The sequence below is a fragment of the Pelobates fuscus genome, chromosome 4, assembly GCF_036172605.1.
Source record: "Pelobates fuscus isolate aPelFus1 chromosome 4, aPelFus1.pri, whole genome shotgun sequence".
NCBI lineage: Eukaryota > Metazoa > Chordata > Amphibia > Anura > Pelobatidae > Pelobates > Pelobates fuscus.
The window spans coordinates 2,634,064-2,656,019 of NC_086320.1; the positions used below are offsets into that span (position 1 = coordinate 2,634,064).

Here is a 21,956-nt window from a genome sequence, read left to right on the forward strand (position 1 = left end):
ACTGTCTGTTAATGACTGAGAACTAGACTGTCTGTTAATGACTGAGAGCTAGACTGTCTGTTAATGACTGATCCTGCATGTTAATGACTGAGAGCTAGACTGTCTGTTAATGACTGAGAGCTAGACTGTCTGTTAATGACTGAGAGCTAGACTGTATGTGAATGACTGAGAGCTAGACTGTCTGTTAATGACTGAGAGCTAGACTCTGTTAATGACTGAGAGCTAGACTGTCTGTTAATGACTGAGAGCTAGACTGTCTGTGAATGACTGAGAGCTAGACTGTCTGTGAATGACTGAGAGCTAGACTGTCTGTAAATGACTGATCCTGCATGTTAATGACTGAGAGCTAGACTGCCTGTTAATGACTGATCCTGCATGTTAATGACTGAGAGCTAGACTGTCTGTTAATGACTGATCCTGCATGTTAATGACTGAGAGCTAGACTGTCTGTTAATGACTGAGAGCTAGACTGTCTGTTAATGACTGAGAGCTAGACTGTCTGTTAATGACTGAGAGCTAGACTGTCTGTTAATGACTGAGAGCTAGACTGTCTGTTAATGACTGATCCTGCATGTTAATGACTGAGAACTAGACTGTCTGTGAATGACTGAGAGCTAGACTGTCTGTTAATGACTGAGAGCTAGACTCTGTTAATGACTGAGAGCTAGACTGTCTGTTAATGACTTGGAGCTAGACTGTCTGTGAATGACTGAGAGCTAGACTGTCTGTGAATGACTGAGAGCTAGACTGTTTGTTAATGACTGAGAGCTAGACTGTCTGTTAATGACTGAGAGCTAGACTGTCTGTTAATGACTGAGAGCTAGACTGTCTGTTAATGACTGAGAGCTAGACTGTCTGTTAATGACTGAGAACTAGACTGTCTGTTAATGACTTAGAGCTAGACTGTCTGTTAATGCCTGATCCTGCATGTTAATGACTGAGAGCTAGACTGTCTGTGAATGACTGAGAGCTAGTCTGTCTGTTAATGACTGAGAGCTAGACTGTCTGTTAATGACTGAGAACTAGACTGTCCGTTAATGACTGAGAACTAGACTGTCTGTTAATGACTGAGAGCTAGACTGTCTGTTAATGACTGAGAGCTAGACTGTCTGTTAATGACTGATCCTGCATGTTAATGACTGAGATCTAGACTGTATGTTAATGACTGAGAGCTAGACTGTCTGTTAATGACTGAGCGCTAGACTGTCTGTTAGTGACTGATCCTGCATGTTAATGACTGAGAGCTAGACTGTCTGTTAATGACTGAGAGCTAGACTGTCTGTTAATGACTGAGAGCTAGACTGTCTGTGAATGACTGAGAGCTAGACTGTCTGTGAATGACTGAGAGCTAGACTGTCTGTGAATGACTGAGAGCTAGACTGTCTGTTAATGACTGAGAGCTAGACTGTCTGTTAATGACTGAGAACTAGACTGTCCGTTAATGACTGAGAACTAGACTGTCTGTTAATGACTGAGAGCTAGACTGTCTGTTAATGACTGAGAGCTAGACTGTCTGTTAATGACTGATCCTGCATGTTAATGACTGAGATCTAGACTGTATGTTAATGACTGAGAGCTAGACTGTCTGTTAATGACTGAGCGCTAGACTGTCTGTAAATGACTGATCCTGCATGTTAATGACTGAGAGCTAGACTGCCTGTTAATGACTGATCCTGCATGTTAATGACTGAGAGCTAGACTGTCTGTTAATGACTGATCCTGCATGTTAATGACTGAGAGCTAGACTGTCTGTTAATGACTGAGAGCTAGACTGTCTGTTAATGACTGAGAGCTAGACTGTCTGTTAATGACTGAGAGCTAGACTGTCTGTTAATGACTGAGAGCTAGACTGTCTGTTAATGACTGATCCTGCATGTTAATGACTGAGAACTAGACTGTCTGTGAATGACTGAGAGCTAGACTGTCTGTTAATGACTGAGAGCTAGACTCTGTTAATGACTGAGAGCTAGACTGTCTGTTAATGACTTGGAGCTAGACTGTCTGTGAATGACTGAGAGCTAGACTGTCTGTGAATGACTGAGAGCTAGACTGTTTGTTAATGACTGAGAGCTAGACTGTCTGTTAATGACTGAGAGCTAGACTGTCTGTTAATGACTGAGAGCTAGACTGTCTGTTAATGACTGAGAGCTAGACTGTCTGTTAATGACTGAGAACTAGACTGTCTGTTAATGACTTAGAGCTAGACTGTCTGTTAATGCCTGATCCTGCATGTTAATGACTGAGAGCTAGACTGTCTGTGAATGACTGAGAGCTAGTCTGTCTGTTAATGACTGAGAGCTAGACTGTCTGTTAATGACTGAGAACTAGACTGTCCGTTAATGACTGAGAACTAGACTGTCTGTTAATGACTGAGAGCTAGACTGTCTGTTAATGACTGAGAGCTAGACTGTCTGTTAATGACTGATCCTGCATGTTAATGACTGAGATCTAGACTGTATGTTAATGACTGAGAGCTAGACTGTCTGTTAATGACTGAGCGCTAGACTGTCTGTTAGTGACTGATCCTGCATGTTAATGACTGAGAGCTAGACTGTCTGTTAATGACTGAGAGCTAGACTGTCTGTTAATGACTGAGAGCTAGACTGTCTGTGAATGACTGAGAGCTAGACTGTCTGTGAATGACTGAGAGCTAGACTGTCTGTGAATGACTGAGAGCTAGACTGTCTGTTAATGACTGAGAGCTAGACTTTCTGTTAATTACTGATCCTGCATGTTAATGACTGAGAGCTAGACTGTCTGTTAATGACTGATCCTGCATGTTAATGACTGAGAGCTAGACTGTCTGTTGATGACTGAGAACTAGACTCTGTTAATGACTGAGAACTAGACTGTCTGTTAATGACTGAGAACTAGACTGTCTGTTAATGACTGAGAGCTAGACTGTCTGTTAATGACTGATCCTGCATGTTAATGACTGAGAGCTAGACTGTCTGTTAATGACTGAGAGCTAGACTGTCTGTTAATGACTGAGAGCTAGACTGTATGTGAATGACTGAGAGCTAGACTGTCTGTTAATGACTGAGAGCTAGACTCTGTTAATGACTGAGAGCTAGACTGTCTGTTAATGACTGAGAGCTAGACTGTCTGTGAATGACTGAGAGCTAGACTGTCTGTGAATGACTGAGAGCTAGACTGTCTGTAAATGACTGATCCTGCATGTTAATGACTGAGAGCTAGACTGCCTGTTAATGACTGATCCTGCATGTTAATGACTGAGAGCTAGACTGTCTGTTAATGACTGATCCTGCATGTTAATGACTGAGAGCTAGACTGTCTGTTAATGACTGAGAGCTAGACTGTCTGTTAATGACTGAGAGCTAGACTGTCTGTTAATGACTGAGAGCTAGACTGTCTGTTAATGACTGAGAGCTAGACTGTCTGTTAATGACTGATCCTGCATGTTAATGACTGAGAACTAGACTGTCTGTGAATGACTGAGAGCTAGACTGTCTGTTAATGACTGAGAGCTAGACTGTCTGTTAATGACTGAGAGCTAGACTGTCTGTTAATGACTGAGAGCTAGACTGTCTGTTAATGACTGATCCTGCATGTTAATGACTGAGAACTAGACTGTCTGTGAATGACTGAGAGCTAGACTGTCTGTTAATGACTGAGAGCTAGACTCTGTTAATGACTGAGAGCTAGACTGTCTGTTAATGAATTGGAGCTAGACTGTCTGTGAATGACTGAGAGCTAGACTGTCTGTTAATGACTGAGATCTAGACTGTCTGTTAATGACTGAGAGCTAGACTGTCTGTTACTGATCCTGCATGTTAATGACTGAGAGCCAGACTGTCTGTTAATGACTGATCCTGCATGTTAATGACTGAGAGCTAGACTGTCTGTTAATGACTGATCCTGCATGTTAATGACTGAGAGCTAGACTGTCTGTGAATGACTGAGAGCTAGACTGTCTGTGAATGACTGAGAGCTAGACTGTCTGTAAATGACTGATCCTGCATGTTAATGACTGAGAGCTAGACTGCCTGTTAATGACTGATCCTGCATGTTAATGACTGAGAGCTAGACTGTCTGTTAATGACTGATCCTGCATGTTAATGACTGAGAGCTAGACTGTCTGTTAATGACTGAGAGCTAGACTGTCTGTTAATGACTGAGAGCTAGACTGTCTGTTAATGACTGAGAGCTAGACTGTCTGTTAATGACTGAGAGCTAGACTGTCTGTTAATGACTGATCCTGCATGTTAATGACTGAGAACTAGACTGTCTGTGAATGACTGAGAGCTAGACTGTCTGTTAATGACTGAGAGCTAGACTCTGTTAATGACTGAGAGCTAGACTGTCTGTTAATGACTTGGAGCTAGACTGTCTGTGAATGACTGAGAGCTAGACTGTCTGTTAATGACTGAGATCTAGACTGTCTGTTAATGACTGAGAGCTAGACTGTCTGTTACTGATCCTGCATGTTAATGACTGAGAGCTAGACTGTCTGTTAATGACTGATCCTGCATGTTAATGACTGAGAGCTAGACTGTCTGTTAATGACTGATCCTGCATGTTAATGACTGAGAGCTAGACTGTCTGTGAATGACTGAGAGCTAGACTGTCTGTGAATGACTGAGAGCTAGACTGTCTGTAAATGACTGATCCTGCATGTTAATGACTGAGAGCTAGACTGCCTGTTAATGACTGATCCTGCATGTTAATGACTGAGAGCTAGACTGTCTGTTAATGACTGATCCTGCATGTTAATGACTGAGAGCTAGACTGTCTGTTAATGACTGAGAGCTAGACTGTCTGTTAATGACTGAGAGCTAGACTGTCTGTTAATGACTGAGAGCTAGACTGTCTGTTAATTACTGATCCTGCATGTTAATGACTGAGAGCTAGACTGTCTGTTAATGACTGAGAGCTAGACTGTCTGTTAATGACTGAGAGCTAGACTGTCTGTTAATGACTGAGAGCTAGACTGTCTGTTAATTACTGATCCTGCATGTTAATGACTGAGAGCTAGACTGTCTGTTAATGACTGATCCTGCATGTTAATGACTGAGAGCTAGACTGTCTGTGAATGACTGAGAGCTAGACTGTCTGTTAATGACTGAGAGCTAGACTCTGTTAATGACTGAGAGCTAGACTGTCTGTTAATGACTGATCCTGCATGTTAATGACTGAGAGCTAGACTGTCTGTTAATGACTTGGAGCTAGACTGTCTGTGAATGACTGAGAGCTAGACTGTCTGTTAATGACTGAGATCTAGACTGTCTGTTAATGACTGAGAGCTAGACTGTCTGTTACTGATCCTGCATGTTAATGACTGAGAGCTAGACTGTCTGTGAATGACTGAGAGCTAGACTGTCTGTGAATGACTGAGAGCTAGACTGTCTGTGAATGACTGAGAGCTAGACTGTCTGTAAATGACTGATCCTGCATGCTAATGACTGAGAGCTAGACTGCCTGTTAATGACTGATCCTGCATGTTAATGACTGAGAGCTAGACTGTCTGTTAATGACTGATCCTGCATGTTAATGACTGAGAGCTAGACTGTCTGTTAATGACTGAGAGCTAGACTGTCTGTTAATGGCTGATCCTGCATGTTTATTTAAGAGTGGATTTATTATATTCGAGACCAAGTATCTTTATTAAATATTTTAAACAATTATGTTAAAAGTTAAGTTTTATTGGGTTACTTTTTGCACAGAAGGTTTTAACTTCTAAATGGTACACTCTTTTGTTTCCTTTTGTTAATTTAATATATATTGTGTTTTATGCATTATGTAGATCATGTTTCAGTAGGTGTGTAAAACTATGCATTAATACACTTTTTTTCTATAAGAACAAAGCTGACCCTGTGATCTCAGAAAGTAGAGTGAGTGAGGAAGAGGATGAGGGAGTCGCTGGAGAAGAGGAAGAATTGATGGAAAATGAAGCCATTTTAAGGAAAATAGCACAATTTGAGGTGGTGGAGAGTTTGCTTCCTTCACTAGATGCGAGTTCAGTCCAAAGTCTCTCTGTAATTACTAATGTGGATGAGAAGGAGAAGCAGGATCCTAGACCGCCAGTGACGCAGGTTCGCCGAATGCAGGTACACAGTGAGAGTTGGGCTTTTAGATGTGATTTTTACATAGTTACATAGCTGAAAAGAGACTTGCGTCCATCAAGTTCAGCCTTCCTCACATATGTTTTTGCTGTTGATCCAAAAGAAGGCAAAAAACCCAGTCTGAAGTGCTTCCAATTCCTTCTTGGCCCCAGAATGGCAGTCAGATGTCTCCTTGGATCAAGCAGCTATTACCCCACTAATTAGAAAATATATCCCTGTATGTTATGTTTTTGTAAGTATTTATCCAATTGCAGTTTAAACATCTGTATAGACTCTGACAAAACCACCTCTTCGGGCAGAGAATTCCACTTCCTTATTGTTTTTACTGTAAAGCAGAACAAAACACCTTTCCTTTGCCTTAGACTAAATCTCCTTTCTTCCAGCCTAAATGTGTGACATCATGTCGTATGTATAGCCCTGTTTATGAATGGATTTCCATACAGTAGTTTATATTGACCCCGGATATATTTATATAATACCATCATATCCCCTCTGAGGCGCATGGTAGTTTTTGGCCTTCGTGCCGTAGTACACTGATTTGCTGTATACATGAACTCATTGAATTCAAGAATAGAACAAGTTAAATATAGTCACTGAGCAGGTATTTATTGAATAAGTGATACAGCAAGTACTAAAGGTAGGATAAGCGTTAAGGAATCAATTAATAAACAGTAAGCTGCAAACACTGAAAGTAAGGAATGCCCCCAATACCTTACTTAAAAGAAGCAAAACAACACAAAACACAAAAACCAGGTTGCGCTAAATCCTGTGTGTATTAAGTCCAATTCTTTGGACTTGGATTCGTTAGCCAGATACTTAGTGTAGGACACACAACAAGGATATGTGGGATCACACTCATTTTCTAGAGCTATAGACCAGTTCTGAATAAAACAGCGTACAGCGGTATAATCCCCACTGATGGATTTGTAGCTACTTAGAGCCAAGTCTCACAGCACCCAGATAAATATAAAATTGTTAAACATAAAAAGCAAAAAATAGTGCTTACTGTGTAAAACCAAAAACAGGTAAAAATATAAATTTAATATAATTAAAAATTAATAGAGCAGTAACACCGCTCAAGAGATAGCGCTTGGGTGGTATGACCCCACCAAGAATATAATGTTGAGTAGATTCTCCTGAAGGCAATCCTCGCCAGGGATTGCATGTAGCGTAGAGTAGAATTTTCAGGAGTTTTTAAATGTGCCAGGAACAATAAACAATTAATGTAATAAAATGTATAATAAATGGTCTTGCTGTAATGCTTACATGAATTTATATGGAACACAACTGCAGTTAATTCAGGATTTAGATTAATGACTGGGATAGTAGAGAATAGTACATGTACTGTATCTTTAATTAAGTGGAGGTTTGTTAAACAGAGTAAGCAGCTTCTGATATGCATGCCGTATAGCAGAAAGGAAATTGCCAGTCCATGGAGTCAAAGCAAATTAAGAATTGTAAGTTGCAGCAGGTAATAGTTAGTTTGGAGTTATAGAAGTAAGCAGACTTGCAAGCAGGCAGAATCCAATTACGGGTGATATTATTGACATAGATTCTTTTAAGCAAACAAAGAAGTTTGAATGACTATCTGTTCCTGTCCAAATTAGAGATGATTAAATTGCGTATACGCAGAAGTAAATTCACACTGACACACGGAGTTCAGGTTAAAAGAACTTCGAGAAAATGTAATGGCATCTGGTTAAAAAGCGGGTATGCAGACCCTTTTAAAGGCAATATTACATCATCATAGAATATCAAGATAACAACAAATAAACATTATTAATTGGATTAGGTGTTAAGTGGTTAAGTCAATACCCTCCCATCAATATTATTAATTGACTTAGGGGTTAAGTGGTCAGTTGGGCATCCTCCCATCATGGGATGTCGTCATCTTTGACACGGGAGTGGACATAAGATTCAAGCGCCATTGTTGTTTAGCACGAGGCTCGCTCGATGGGAGGGGGGATCTGGCAGCCAGCCATTTTGAGTACTTGGCACCATTTAGCTTCAAGGTTAGTTTCTCAGGCTTAGTGAATACACATTTTATTAGTACAGTTCTCATGATCTAATTATGGCATACAATGTTTCATATTACAGGAACTTGACTGTTCCGGTGCTGCTCATAACCTTCTAGAAAAGCATTTCCTTCTAATATTCCAAATACTGTTAGGAAAATCAATAATAGGTAATTTAATAATTCTACAACATTATTACTTAGCTTTTCAATGGTGGAAGTCCAGGTTTGCCTAAGTTCTCCTCCGGGGAGGAGAGAGGATTTAGCAGGAAAGAGAAGGTCCTTTTACAATCCGTGGTCGAGGTGAGGAGAGAGTGGGTCAACAGGTTCCAGTCCGGGTTCGATACACATAAGGTTTAGAAGATTCTTGCTAGCCGGTTTTGAGATTCGCGGTAAAGCTTTTCAATAATCCAGCGTTTTGAATCTGGCGCGGTCTCCCTATGTAGCGTGGGGAGACCGCGTCAGAGAAGGGGGTGTGGCCAAGCTCTGTCTACCCGGAAGTGTCAAGGTAGCGGTAATGCCGGCAGTTAGGACATGACACTTGCACTATAAAATAGGTTTAAGCCAAATAAACTTTAATCCTTAAAACCAATATTAAAAAACACACAACGCGTTTCGCCAAACAAGGGGCTTCAAGTGTACATAGTATTAGCCTGGCACATATGGGTTTATATAGAGTTCAAACAATTGGTAAATTGAATAATCTGGCGCCAAAATAGTGTCATATTTGACCTTTGACCCCAAACAAGGTCACATGACATGATTCCAAGGTCAAAGGACACATTAACCGTTAGTAGACAAAATTAAAAAAATGACTGGATAAAAACAGTACATAGTGTACTTAGCAGAGATAAATTTAAGCTGGCGGTGAGACAGCTCAGTGGGCCCATGCACCACCTGCACAATAAGCCCAATCCTTGAGGTTCAAATCCCCTCACCCCTCCAAGGTAAGCAAAAGGAATACAATTTATCTAACACAAGGGGTTTTCATCAAGTGGGCAAATTCAATATGCCCTCGAATCCCAAGACAATTACAAATATTAAAATATATACAGTATATATCTCAAGTTACAGGTAAGCATTGTTAATAGTGGGACAAACATAATAAATACAATTCATATATGAAATAGCATAGAGTAAACACAAGACATTGTACAACCATAGATGATGGGAATAAACGTAAATATGCATGAAACTAAATGTTAGAAAAATACGTATATGTAAATAGAATTAAAATACATATATATATAAAACTATGTAAAATAAAAATAAATATACACACACACACACATATAAAAAGTACATGAAGTAAAGAAGGCATACAAACAGTCCAATAAATGTACAGAATACAATCAGAGAGAATTGTGTCAATCATTCTGGATTTAGTCCATAAGGTTCTAAGGTTTTGAGATAATAGACCCCATTCAACTCTTTTTTGCCTAATAGATTTTTAATGTTCCCTCCTCTCCATCAAATCTGATTTTAATAAAACAAGTAGAAAAGTCTAAAGCATTGTTAAACACTGGCCCGTTTTAACACAAGATGATGCTGTAAAAGATTTTATTCCTCATACCCCCATAATTATTTTCAGGGGAGCGCCCAATCTTAAATACTATCTTACAAAAAATGACACCAATAAGGAAAACATAAAACACAGTCAGCACTTTATGTAACTTTACAGGCTTCTGAAAAAATGCATTGTATGTAAATCGACAAACAAAATCCCAGAATTCATGTCCAATCAAACAAAGAATTAGACTACCATTAGCAAAGGCTTTAAAAATCCTAGTGTACCGAAACACGTTGTGGTCCATAACATTGATCCTAAAAATGATGGGTATTCAGATTTGCAAGTTACCCTGGAGAGGAGGGAACATTAAAATCTATTAGGCAAAAAAGAGATGAATTGGGTCTATCATCTCAAACCCTTAGAACCTTTCGGACTAAATGTGGAATTTGATTTACACAATTTTCTCTGATTTTATTCTTTAAAAAGAAAATGTATTTCAACTTCCTGTAATTTTCTTTTCCTGGTCATAGGCCATGGCAGAACAACAATGGCAATGGGTACCACCTCCCTATCTCTAATTAGGCAGGAACCTACCGTATATACTCGAGTAGAAGACAAGTTTTTCTGCACTTTTTTTGTGCTGAAGAAAACCCACACTACAACTTACATTGCCATAATACAGACCAGGACCGCTGGGCTCATTACAAGCCTGGCGGTCCTGTTGGGGGCTGGGAGCAAGCTGTTACTTACCTTTCCTGCAGCTCCTGTCAGCTCCCTTCTCCTCCATGCCGTTCAGCTCCAGTGTAAGTCTCACGAGAGCCGCGGCGTCAGAGCCTGTGGCAACGCTCCGCGCAGCACTCAGACCGCGAGACTTACAGTGGAGCTGAACGGCACGGAGGAGAAGGGAGCTGACAGGAGCTGCAGGAAAGGTAAGTAACAGCTCGCTGCCAGCCCCCTCCTACACAGCCTATCCACTGGACCACCAGGGAATAATATAGCCCCCCCTCCCTGGCGAGCTAACAAGCAGCGAGGGGGGGACAAAGAAATAAAAATTTAAATAATAATATAATAAAATAAAAAATGTAATATAAAAATCAAATTTAATATTAAAATAATAATAAAAAAATAAATAATAAATATGCCCACCCCCCACCAAGATTACACACTCTGCATCATATACACACACTGAATTCATTCACACACTGAATTCATTCACACACACACTGCATTCATTCACACACACACTGCATTCATACACACACACTGCACTCATACACACACACACTGCATTATATACCCACACTGCATTATATACACACACACACTGCATTATATACACACTCTGCATTATATACACACACACACACACTCTGCATTATATACACACACACACACACTGCTTTCCTTATATACACACACACTCTGCATTCATTATATACACAAACACACTCTGCATTCATTATACACACACACACTGCATTATATACACACTCTGCATTATATACACACACACACACTGCTTTCCTTATATACACACACACACACACACACACACTGCATTCATTATATACACACACTGTAAATAAATATTCAACTGATATAATTTTTTGGGGATCTAATTTTATTTAGAAATTTACCAGTAGCTGCTGCATTTCCCACCCTAGTCAATAATTTTCCCATTTTTCGGGGTAAAATTAGGGGCCTCGACTTCTATTTCGGTTGACTTATACTCGAGTATATACGGTAATTAAAACAGAAGGTATAAGCAAAAGCAATCTCTCCTACCCCTCCCACCCTCCGTCTTGTTTCCAGCAATATCCCAGGGTGGGATCTTTGTGCTGCCATGGCCTATGACCAGGAAAAGAAATTACGGTAAGTAGGAATACATTTTCCTTTTTCCTGGCCATATCCATGGCAGCACAACAACGGGTAATACCCCAGCAATAACCAAGGGATTGAAAGAAGTACACAAGACTTTCACATTATGAATGCAAATTGACAACACACATACACCTTATAAGGACATTAGAAATAAAAACTGATTGCCCACTATTGACACATTATCAAATTGACCAACTCAAATGTACAAAAAAAATGCCTGAAAATTATGGTTTGAGAACCTAGCAGCCATTTACCTATAAATTTCCAGGGAAACTTGACCACTGACACTCCAGAGGGAGAAATGGCTCTAGTGGAGAGATAACAGACGTTCAGGTACTGCAACCCCTAGGGCTTAGTAGACTGATGTAGCGGAACCCCTGTTTTGGCTGTCCCATTTATCGTTTATTTGTTACCATTGCTGCGGTTTTACATGCCTGGATTATACAGATTGACATTGCACCATGTAGCGGACTGGGTCCTATACCAGAGTACGCCCCAGTTTCCTGGAGGGGGCTGATGGCTCACCTCCTGCCCAGTGATTATGGCCCTGGGGGGTATTGCCCTTTAAAGACAGTCTTTGGGCCTGATGGATTTTTATTTGACGGTGTATAGATTGTGAATAGGAAGGTGTACCCCTCCCCCGTTTCCTGTCCCATTGTTCTCCAGCAGGGCATTGTCCCAGGCACACTGCCAGACTAATTGGAACTGGTTTGAGCTGGAAAGTTTGGGCTGGAGAGCCATGCTTCAGTGGAACTAAAGGGAAATCCACCTAACTTTTAAACCCCATAACTCCTGAACCCCTGGTCCGATCTGGGTGATTTTTGAAGATGTTATTCACCCAGATCAGGGCTATCAGGGGATACCACATTAGGGGTGTATTTGGGGTTCATCTAGAAGTGGCAGAAAATATGCGCAGTATAATTGTTTTATCTGTTAAGCTAAGGGGAGGAGATGTGTGGGAGGTAACGTCTGTATGATTGGTGCAATGTGTGATTAATGTAAATCCCTCCCTTGCATGGAAGAATCTCATAAATGCAGGAATGTTGCCAGTAAAACTCTACTCCTGATACTGTGTGTCGTCCAGTTATTGGGAAAGGTGATGGGATATCTGTGGATTATATTGCTGATCGTGCTATTTACCCTATTGGATTTGTATTTGTTCCTGCATCCTCTGGATATATTGGTGGAGTTCAGCTGTGAGAAATCAGCTCTCCGCTACAACTGAAAATAGCCAATACTGGCGCTGTAGCGCAAAGGATTCTGGATATTGTAGTAAACACGATCGAAAAAGCGGAAATGGAATTTAGAGGGGGCGTGGTCTGACTGCCGACCGAGATGGCCGCCTAAAGTCAGAGCTCCGCACCAGAGGCTCACTAAAGCTGCACTGTAACCTGCTATAACCCGACACAGCAATGATACCTACCGCCCGAAGCCGCCGGGAACAAATTGACGCGGATGTCAAGCCGCAAACACGCCAAGAAAGGCACCAAAGAAGCTCCCTCAGTGGCGGACATGCTAACATCCCAACGACCGCCACCACGTGGCATCATGACGGACACCAGCCCCGGCCACAGGCACCTGCACAGCCCCAGAGGCCTTCTCCGGCGCAATTCTCCAATCCCTGGCGGAGGGGAAGGGATATTTGGCGTCAGAAATTAAATGCACGGCGGAGGAAGTTAAGGCGGAGATAGCCGCCATCGGGGCCCGCACGACGGCAACGGAGCACATGGTGGCAAGAATAGCCACTGCACAAAATTACACCACCAAACTCACCAACACCCTCTGGCATAAAATCACCGACCTGGAAATGGAATTGGAAGATATCTCCAACAGGTCGAGACGCAACAATCTACGCGTCCGGGGCCTTCCAGAAACAGTGACAGAGGAAGAAGTGGAAACAGTCCTGGTGAATTGCTTTCGGCAAAGCCTGCCTGATATCCCGGATCACCTATGGCTAGTAGATAGAGCTCACAGAGCCCTCAGAGCCAGAGGCCCGAAAAACAGCCCACCGAGGGACGTAATAATGAAATGGAACTACTACAAAACAAAAGAAGCTATACTGAGGCACAGCAGAACACAGCCATTCATCCACGAAGGAATAGAAATCCAGATATACCAGGATGTCGCCCCAGCAACACTACAGCACAGAAGGGACTGGAAACCGATTACAGACCTCCTGCGGCAGAAAGGGATCCGTTTTGCGTGGGGCTACCCATTCAAGATACTAGTCTTCCATGGCCCCAAACCAACCATCCTGCTACCCACTATGGATGTCCGCGAATTCATGAAAGCCCTAGATATCGTGGTCCCAGACGAAGTGCCGTTACCGACGGACAACATGGAGGATCTACCACTGCTGCCGGAAGGCTGGGGAGACGGCACTAACCGACCAGCATGAAGTCCGGATGGAACTGTAACGTATAATATGCAACAGAACTTTAGTAACACCACTGACATAGCCTAAGTTTATTGTTATAAGGCCATATACTGCTAACTGTTGGAGCCCGTTGGCTAAGGGTTTATATGTTGTGACGAAGTGCCCTTCGCCACTTTGTCCTGGAGAGGCCTGCTTGCCTGCCTCCTCCCCTGCGACTATGGCCCTGGAAGATTGGGCCCTTTAAAAACAGTATTCGGCCCTAACAGAGTGCATGTCACTCATTCTGGCCCTTTAAATACAGTGGGGTCATTCGATACTTGCCCTGTGTGAGCGGTGATACCCCAGATAGCTATGCCATGGAGCCTATTCATATAATGAAAGACTATGGGAAAGACTTTAGCTCCATGGCAATTGAACTGTATGTGTGTGGTCTGAGCACCATTCGATAATGTACGCTCAGGCCTAAGCTATCTGGAGATATGTTGCATGTATATGTTTTATGTAGTAATTGTGGCATTGTGTAATTTTATGTCTTTTTGCAACCATGTGCTCAATGGAGTCTGTCTCTGCCCTGTTAGGTAATTGGATTACTTCTCCAGGGGAGAGGGCTCAGTAAAACCGGTCTAAGCCGGAAAGCCATGCTTCATTTAGTCACAAAGGACTTTCCCTTAACTTTTGAACCCCTGGTCTGATTCGTGCCATTTTGTAATATGTTGTTCCCCTGAATGGATTGATTATAAAAATGTAAGTTTTATTCATGTACTATGTAAAATCATAAAGTTATAAAAATGTATAAAAATTTGTACGTTTTAGCTTGGAGATAATTGAGTAGATATAGAAGGAAACTCAATTATCTCCCAAGCAGAGGGGAGGGAAACTGTGGGCTGTACTATTATGTTATTGGTTGTTTTATACCTCCCCCTGGGTGTGTTCTGTTTGTACCCGACTGTAATAAAAACCAGGCTGGGTGTGCCAGCACCTCAGTTCTTCTTGACCCTTCAAAACGTAGCCTCGTCTCGTTATTGGAGGGAATTGCTGTATCACACTGGGGATTGCTATGCTCTGCATATTCCCCTGAGCTTTAATCACTTAGCTCTTTTAAGAGCTTGTTCCGGATACGCTCTCCTGGAGGAGAGGTCTTCCCCACACGGTCCTGGAGGACAGAAACTGATCCAGGGTGGAAGGAAGACGGCGCGGCTCCAGTTAAGCTACGGCGGTTGTGGAGTGTGCGGTGGTTGTGGTGTCCAGTGCGGTGCTTGTGGTCCTCGGCGCAAGCTAGGAAGCGTCCATCAACGGAGGGTACTCGGTCGGAGTACACGGAGCTCCATTACATATGTATGCTTAGAGGTCTGTTAACATGCTGGGAACCCGGGAGGAGGGGGGGAGAAGGGTGCGACAAGGGCCCACAACCACGAAACGGGGTATGTCAATAGGAACCGGGAGCACTCTTACCGTAGGCCACCGGCACTTACAAAGGACCGATAAGGTCATGCCGGTCACCACAGGCATAATAGCGGAAAAACAGGGTCAAAGGGTCAGGGGGAGACGATACATCTTTATTAGGAGAGGCGAGGGGAACGGATTGTGGCGGCGATGGGGTCCACACCGCTCTCTATCAATAAGCACGTTTTCTGGAAAAGCACCAAGGGCAGCTAGCAAGCCCAACCGCCCAAACCCCCTCCCCACCAAAAAAAAAAAGGGGGGGGAGGGGAGATGGAAAGAGCGGGAACAGTAGACCAAGGGTAACCACTCCCCCAGCAGCCTACGGCCCTGGGACACAGGTGGGAGAGGGCCTCCCACCCAGTGAGAGGATGAACTTATCATGATATTCCCATACATTGGCAACGAGGACGAGCAGGGACGCACCAGAGTAGCCCGGGTACTTACCGTAACCCCCCCCCCCCACAGGACTGACAATCTGACAGTATCAGCCGGTCCAGGTACCTAATCCCTGGGGCATGGCAAACGGTGACAAACCCCCCGCACGAGCACCTATACAAAGCACAACCGGCTGTCACAGGCCACAGCACTTACACACAAAGGAGCGGGAGACTCCAGACCACAGTTCCTTCTTAGTGACCCCACAGCACTAATGTCCCCCCCAGACGGATCAAGTAATTATGGTCGCTTACCCCTCACCAGACGAATAATCCATAGGGACAGAAACCCTGGCCACCGGAGTAGACGAGTACGCAACGGGGGGATCCCCCCCTCCCATACCTCCCACCAGAACGGACCGCACGGGTTGCTCATCTCTTATACGAGCCTCGACAGGGTGCATACCGGCTGAGCTTCCCCCCGCTAGAGGTGATTCCCTCTGCGCGGTGGATGCCCACCCCCTATAGCTCCTGGCGAATCGTAAGACCCGGAAAAACCTAGTGACTGACATACTGTACTGTGCATACTGTGGACCTTGATAGTCCACAAGTGAATGCTTACAACTGGGTGTTTCCTTTTTTTTGTTATTGTTGTTTTTTATATTGTGCTTTGTTCACACTTGTATATAATGTGTTCATCTGCTCTCTCTCAGGTTGTATATTCTTAACAACCTCTCTACCTACCTCCCTCTATAACCCCCCACCCTCTCCCACGTCCCCCCCTCCTCAACCCTTCTCGCTGCTCCCCCCTCCAGTCCCAGGCCTCGGCTAGAGCTTGGCGTAAAGGACACACAACCAGGGGCGCACGGAGGGGACCACGCCGGGCAACCGGAATAACCTAACAGCCCTCCTTCAGGTGGGTAAACCAGCAGCCGCCACCACACCACGAGACATGGACCTCAAAATCACCTCACTGAACGTCAACGGACTTAACATCTCCAGCAAACGCAGACTACTGTTACGGGAAATAAGACGACACAAAGCTGACATTACGTTTGTGCAAGAGACGCACATACCACGTAACTCACGAGTGAGCCTGACTGACCATGTGTACACCAGAGCATACGCATCACGGGCCCCCTACAAAAAAAATAGCGTAGAAATACTCATACACAAGAAATGCCCCATACAAATCACGGGGACACACGCTGACCCAGACGGCCGGTACGTGGTGCTGACAGGCACACTTCACTCTAACACCTACCACTTCATTAATGTATATGCACCAAACACCCCGACTCCAGAGTTCTGGACGGCCTTAGAAACAACCGTGCACAGCCTGCAGAGGCGAATTCTGATATTAGGAGGGGCGGATCGGGGAGGAGGGCTACACCTCCCACGATCACAACAGAGGGGGGGTCAAGACAAACTCCTACACCAATTCATCCTTAACATGGGCCTGCTGGATGCATGGAGAATCCAACACCCCAGTGAGCGCGATTTCACATTCTACTCTGCCCCCCATACTACGTACTCCAGGATCTCTTCCTCACCAACAGGCTAGGCATGCAATGGCCTGATATCATGGTCGGACCATGCAGACATTGAAATTACGCTCAGAACACCGGGAACCAGTACACCTTGAAGATGGAGGCTCAAAGCCTCCCTCCTCAAAATCCCACACATACAGGAGGCAATTAAACAAGAGATCGCACACTATTTTCAAACAAACAACACCCCCGACGTCTCCCCTACAACCCTCTGGGCCGCCCACAAACCAGTAATATGGGGCCTACTCATAAAGCTGGCCACACAACATAAAAAGAAAAAAAGAAAAAATACGAAAAACTAGTAGACCTACAAAAACAACTGCGTAAAACAGAAATGCAACACAAACAGGCAATCACACAAGCCACAACAAGAAATCTAAACGAAATCAGAAGACTGCTTCGGGAACTGATGCTAGAGGAGGTAAGCAATGACATGTGCCAAACAAAAAGGCTCTTTTACGAGAAGTCCAATAAAATGGACACCCTGCTGGCGCGAGCATACGACCTAAAAAGACTAAGACATCCCTCGTGGCCATTAGAAATAAGCAGGGAATGATCCTTACCAACCCCACAGAGGTCAATAATGAATTCATGCAATTCTATGCTAAACTATATGACCATTCACCCACACTGACCGAAGACAACAGTGAGTACAAGGAGGAACTCGCATCGTTCCTAGACAGAGCCCATCTTCCGAGACTCCAGGCGGAGTTGCTGGAACCCTTGGGAGCCCCCATAGACATGGACAAAGTCATGGTAGCGATAGCTGAGCTCAAGGGAAACAAAGCCCCGGGGCCTGACGGATTTACCGGCACTTATTATAAGACCTTCAAAGAGGAACTCACACCCCATCTGACTACAATGTACAAACATTGGAGCGACGGAGGGGCACCGCACCACGACCTACTGACAGCAGATATAACCCTCATCCCCAAACCGGATAGAGATAACACCCACATCACAAACTATCGCCCAATATCCCTGATAAACTTTGACCTGAAAACATACGCTAAACTACTGGCCAACAGGCTGAACCCGCTCCTCACTAGATACATCCACGCAGACCAGGTAGGCTTTGTCCCAACCAGACAATTATATGAGAACACCAGGCGAGCGGCCGATATTATATGGTGGGCGGGGAGGACGCGAACGCCTTCTCTGCTACTCTCCTTGGACGCGGAGAAGGCGTTCGACAGGATCCTGTGGCCCTACTTATTTGCAACCCGACACAAACTACAATTACCGGACACGTTCGTGAAGGCGGTACAAGCCATGTACACCCACCCAAGGGCACAGACAGTGACACCAGGAGCAGCCCCGCGCCCCTTCAACCTCAAAAATGGCACAAGACAGGGCTGCCCCCTATCCCCCCTCCTGTTCATACTAGCACTAGAGCCCCTGCTACACCTTATACGGAACACCCCGGGATAAAAGGCGTAAGAGTAGGACAGGAGGAGTTCACAGTCTCCGCTTACGCGGACGACATCTTACTAACCCTCACCGAACCTCGAAGCTCGGTGCCCAACCTCCTTGAGCTAGTAGACGAATATATGAGAGTGTTGGGGTACAAAATAAACGTGGAAAAGTCGATGGGAATGCCCATGGGGATGCCCGACATAGACACCAACTGGCTGACCCAAACTTATAACTTAAACATTAGCCAACGACCGATTAAATACCTCGGGACCACACTCACACCCAGCCCTAAAGACCTATATGCAGAAAATCACAAATGCTTAATAACGATCCTCATGAAGGACATGGATAAATGGCATGAAAAGCCCATATCGTGGATAGGCAGACTACACAGCGTAAAAATGAACTTACTACCGCGCCTCCTGTTCCTCTTTCAGGCACTACCGGTGGGGGTCACCAGGGGAGACCTAAAACCCCTTCAAGCCGCCGTAGACAGTCATCTGGGCCGGGAAGAGGCACAGGATAGCAAGACAGACCCTATACACACCTAAAAGCAAAGGAGGGCTGGGGCTCCCCAATCTACACAACTACTACTTATCGGCACAATTGGCACAAATTATAGAATGGCACTCACCGCCAGATACCCATAGGTGGGCAGACCTAGAAACTTTGCTTATGAACACAGACCTCCCGCAGTTTTGGATATGGGTCCCCAAGCCCGACAGACCAGTGCTACATACAGAGTGCCCGGCAATCCTGAACTCAATCAAGGTATGGGACTCAATGGCCCACAAACACGCCCTAACGCTCCCTATTTCACCGCTCACACCTTACTTACGTAACAAGGCATTCCCACCTGGGATGAGAGCCAGGGACTTTAGAGGCATCGAAAGCACGGGCATACAAAGATACCATCAGCTGTACCACGCAGGCTCACTTAGATCCTACGAGGACCTACGTACATTAGCCCCCCTGACAACGAAAGATCACTTTAGGTACTGTGACCTTTATGGGCAAAGCAACACAGTCCTCTAGGGTAACAAGCATAGAACAACAGTCTCTGGTGCAAAAATGGTGTGGTTTATTTATAGCGTGCACAAAATCCATACAGCAATCAGTTTGTTCAAAAACTGCAGCACAACAGAAAGGAAAATCTACAAAATAAATCCTAGCTCAAATTTGAGCACTAACTAAACATAAAGAAATGTCCCTTACTAACCAGGGTAATAAACTACATAAATCAAAAATAAGCATTGGTTTCACCAACCTTTAGCACTTTGTTTAGATGCTGCTCTGCACAGACCTGCTCTCTCTCTCTGCAGGTCAGATTGTATCTGACTCTTTCTGCTCTGAGACCTGCTAATTAAAGCCTCAGCAGTTGCTAATTGGGCAGGTGAATGAGTATAGACTATGGAGGATTCTGGGTCCTAGATACCTTCCTTCTATTACCCTCCCATAGACTCTGTCACAGTACATACAACTCAGAGACTTTGCTGGACGTGCACAAGTACGGACAGCAGCCACCACCAAACCTACCTTTTACGAAACACTATGTATAACCAGTGCACCACGTACCGGCTTAATCACACTCCTATACGCGCAAATAAGCACACCAGCAGATAAAACCTACACCCCAACATATGTCACGCAGTGGGAAACCGATTTACAGCAAACATTAGAGGGAGGAGAATGGCAAGACATATGGGAGGCGGCAGCAAAGGCATCCATATGCGTATTACACCAAGAACAGTGTTACAAAACACTGATGAGGTGGTACACCACACCAGTAAAGCTGCACCGCATGGGCAAAACACCCACCGACACATGTTGGAGAGACTGCGGCGAAAAAGGCACATATCTTCATATGTGGTGGACTTGCCCCAAGATAAAGACCTTCTGGGAGGAGGTGGCCCGACTATCGACAGCAGTATTGCATAGACCGATAAGCCCAGACCCGTGGACGTTCTTACTGGCGAGACCAGCTGATGGTCTGGCTACCAAAGAACAAAAACTGCTCAACAAAATAAGCCTAGCCGCTAGGAGAGCCATAGCGCAAACATGGCTACAAACTGACATGCCCCGCATGGAGAAAGTTATATGTAATATTAAGGAGGCACATCTCATGGACAAATTAACAGCACAAATCAGAGATACCTACCCACAATTCCTCAAAACATGGGAACCATGGGAAGACTATATCAACCGCTGACGAACACAACTATGCAGAAACACTGACCGTCCCGGACCCCCGACAGTGGTCCTCGTTACCGTCCGCCCCGCATCAGCCGAGCTCCTCACCACTGCCCTCTCCCCCATCCCGTCCCCTGCACCTTCGCCCTCCCCTTCCCCCCTCTGCACTTTCTCTTCTTACTCATCTATCCAGACCCGTAAAGGGTCATCTCATGAAAATATTCATGCCCACATGAAGTGGATGTAATAGGAAATGTTCAGCATGAATGTACAAAAATGGTAATATGGTACTCATATAAATGTACGAGTTCAAGGTACAACTGTTAGTGGCTGTCGAGCCCCACCGGTTCACGATGACTGAAACACCGGCTCTCTCAGGAGAACGTTGTAACTGTGCGGCTGGACTACACGGCCACCTCATATCGGCATGTACACACCAAACTGTCGGAACTGTTTAACGCACTATATGTATGCAGAATATCACTAACTGTAAACAGATCTTTGTGTGTGTAACAGAGCAATATGTATGTACCCCTTTGACCGCAACACAAATCCCACTTGTGCAAATGTCCATGCTGCATGAAGTGATAAATAAAGAATAATAAAAATAAAAAAAACGGAAATGACGTGTGTTAAAGATGGCTAACACGTCACATCCGAATGGAGTGGAACTTTGCCGCAGGACCGATACGACGGGGGAACATACAGGAAGGAACACTAATTGAAACCATGAGAAAAGGTAATACGCCCCACCGCGCCCCCAAAATAGAACAAACAGGATAGGACAAAAAGTTAAGAACTCCCCTAATAAAAGGGATAACTCCAAGGAAAAGGATTATACCGATTGAAAAAACCCACATAACGGGTGAAACACATTTCGGAGGCCAACAGGATTTTTTAATATATTCATTTTTTTGAATGTATTATTTTATTTTTATTTTGTTAAAGTGATTTATTATTTTATACCTACTTTACTCCTGGCCTTATATCCTATTTTCCTTGGGTTGGCACAAAGGGGGAATTGCCACTCCTTATCTGGCAATGTGTGCAAAAACTTGGAGCCAGTATTCTGTGGGCTCCAGGTAAAGGTGAGCAAGACTGTTTAACCTATACTTTCA

At 44.2% G+C, this 21,956-nt stretch overlaps 1 protein-coding gene across 1 annotated transcript in view; it reads left to right on the forward strand.

The window, feature by feature from the left end:
* WDR97 (WD repeat domain 97) overlaps window positions 1–21,956 on the forward strand; it is a 301,022-nt gene that overhangs the window by 185,933 nt on the left and 93,133 nt on the right. The window contains exon 15 of the mRNA XM_063450904.1: window positions 5,820–6,068. Within this exon, the coding sequence (XP_063306974.1) occupies window positions 5,820–6,068 (249 nt within the window). The remainder of the gene's footprint in view (window positions 1–5,819; window positions 6,069–21,956) is intronic.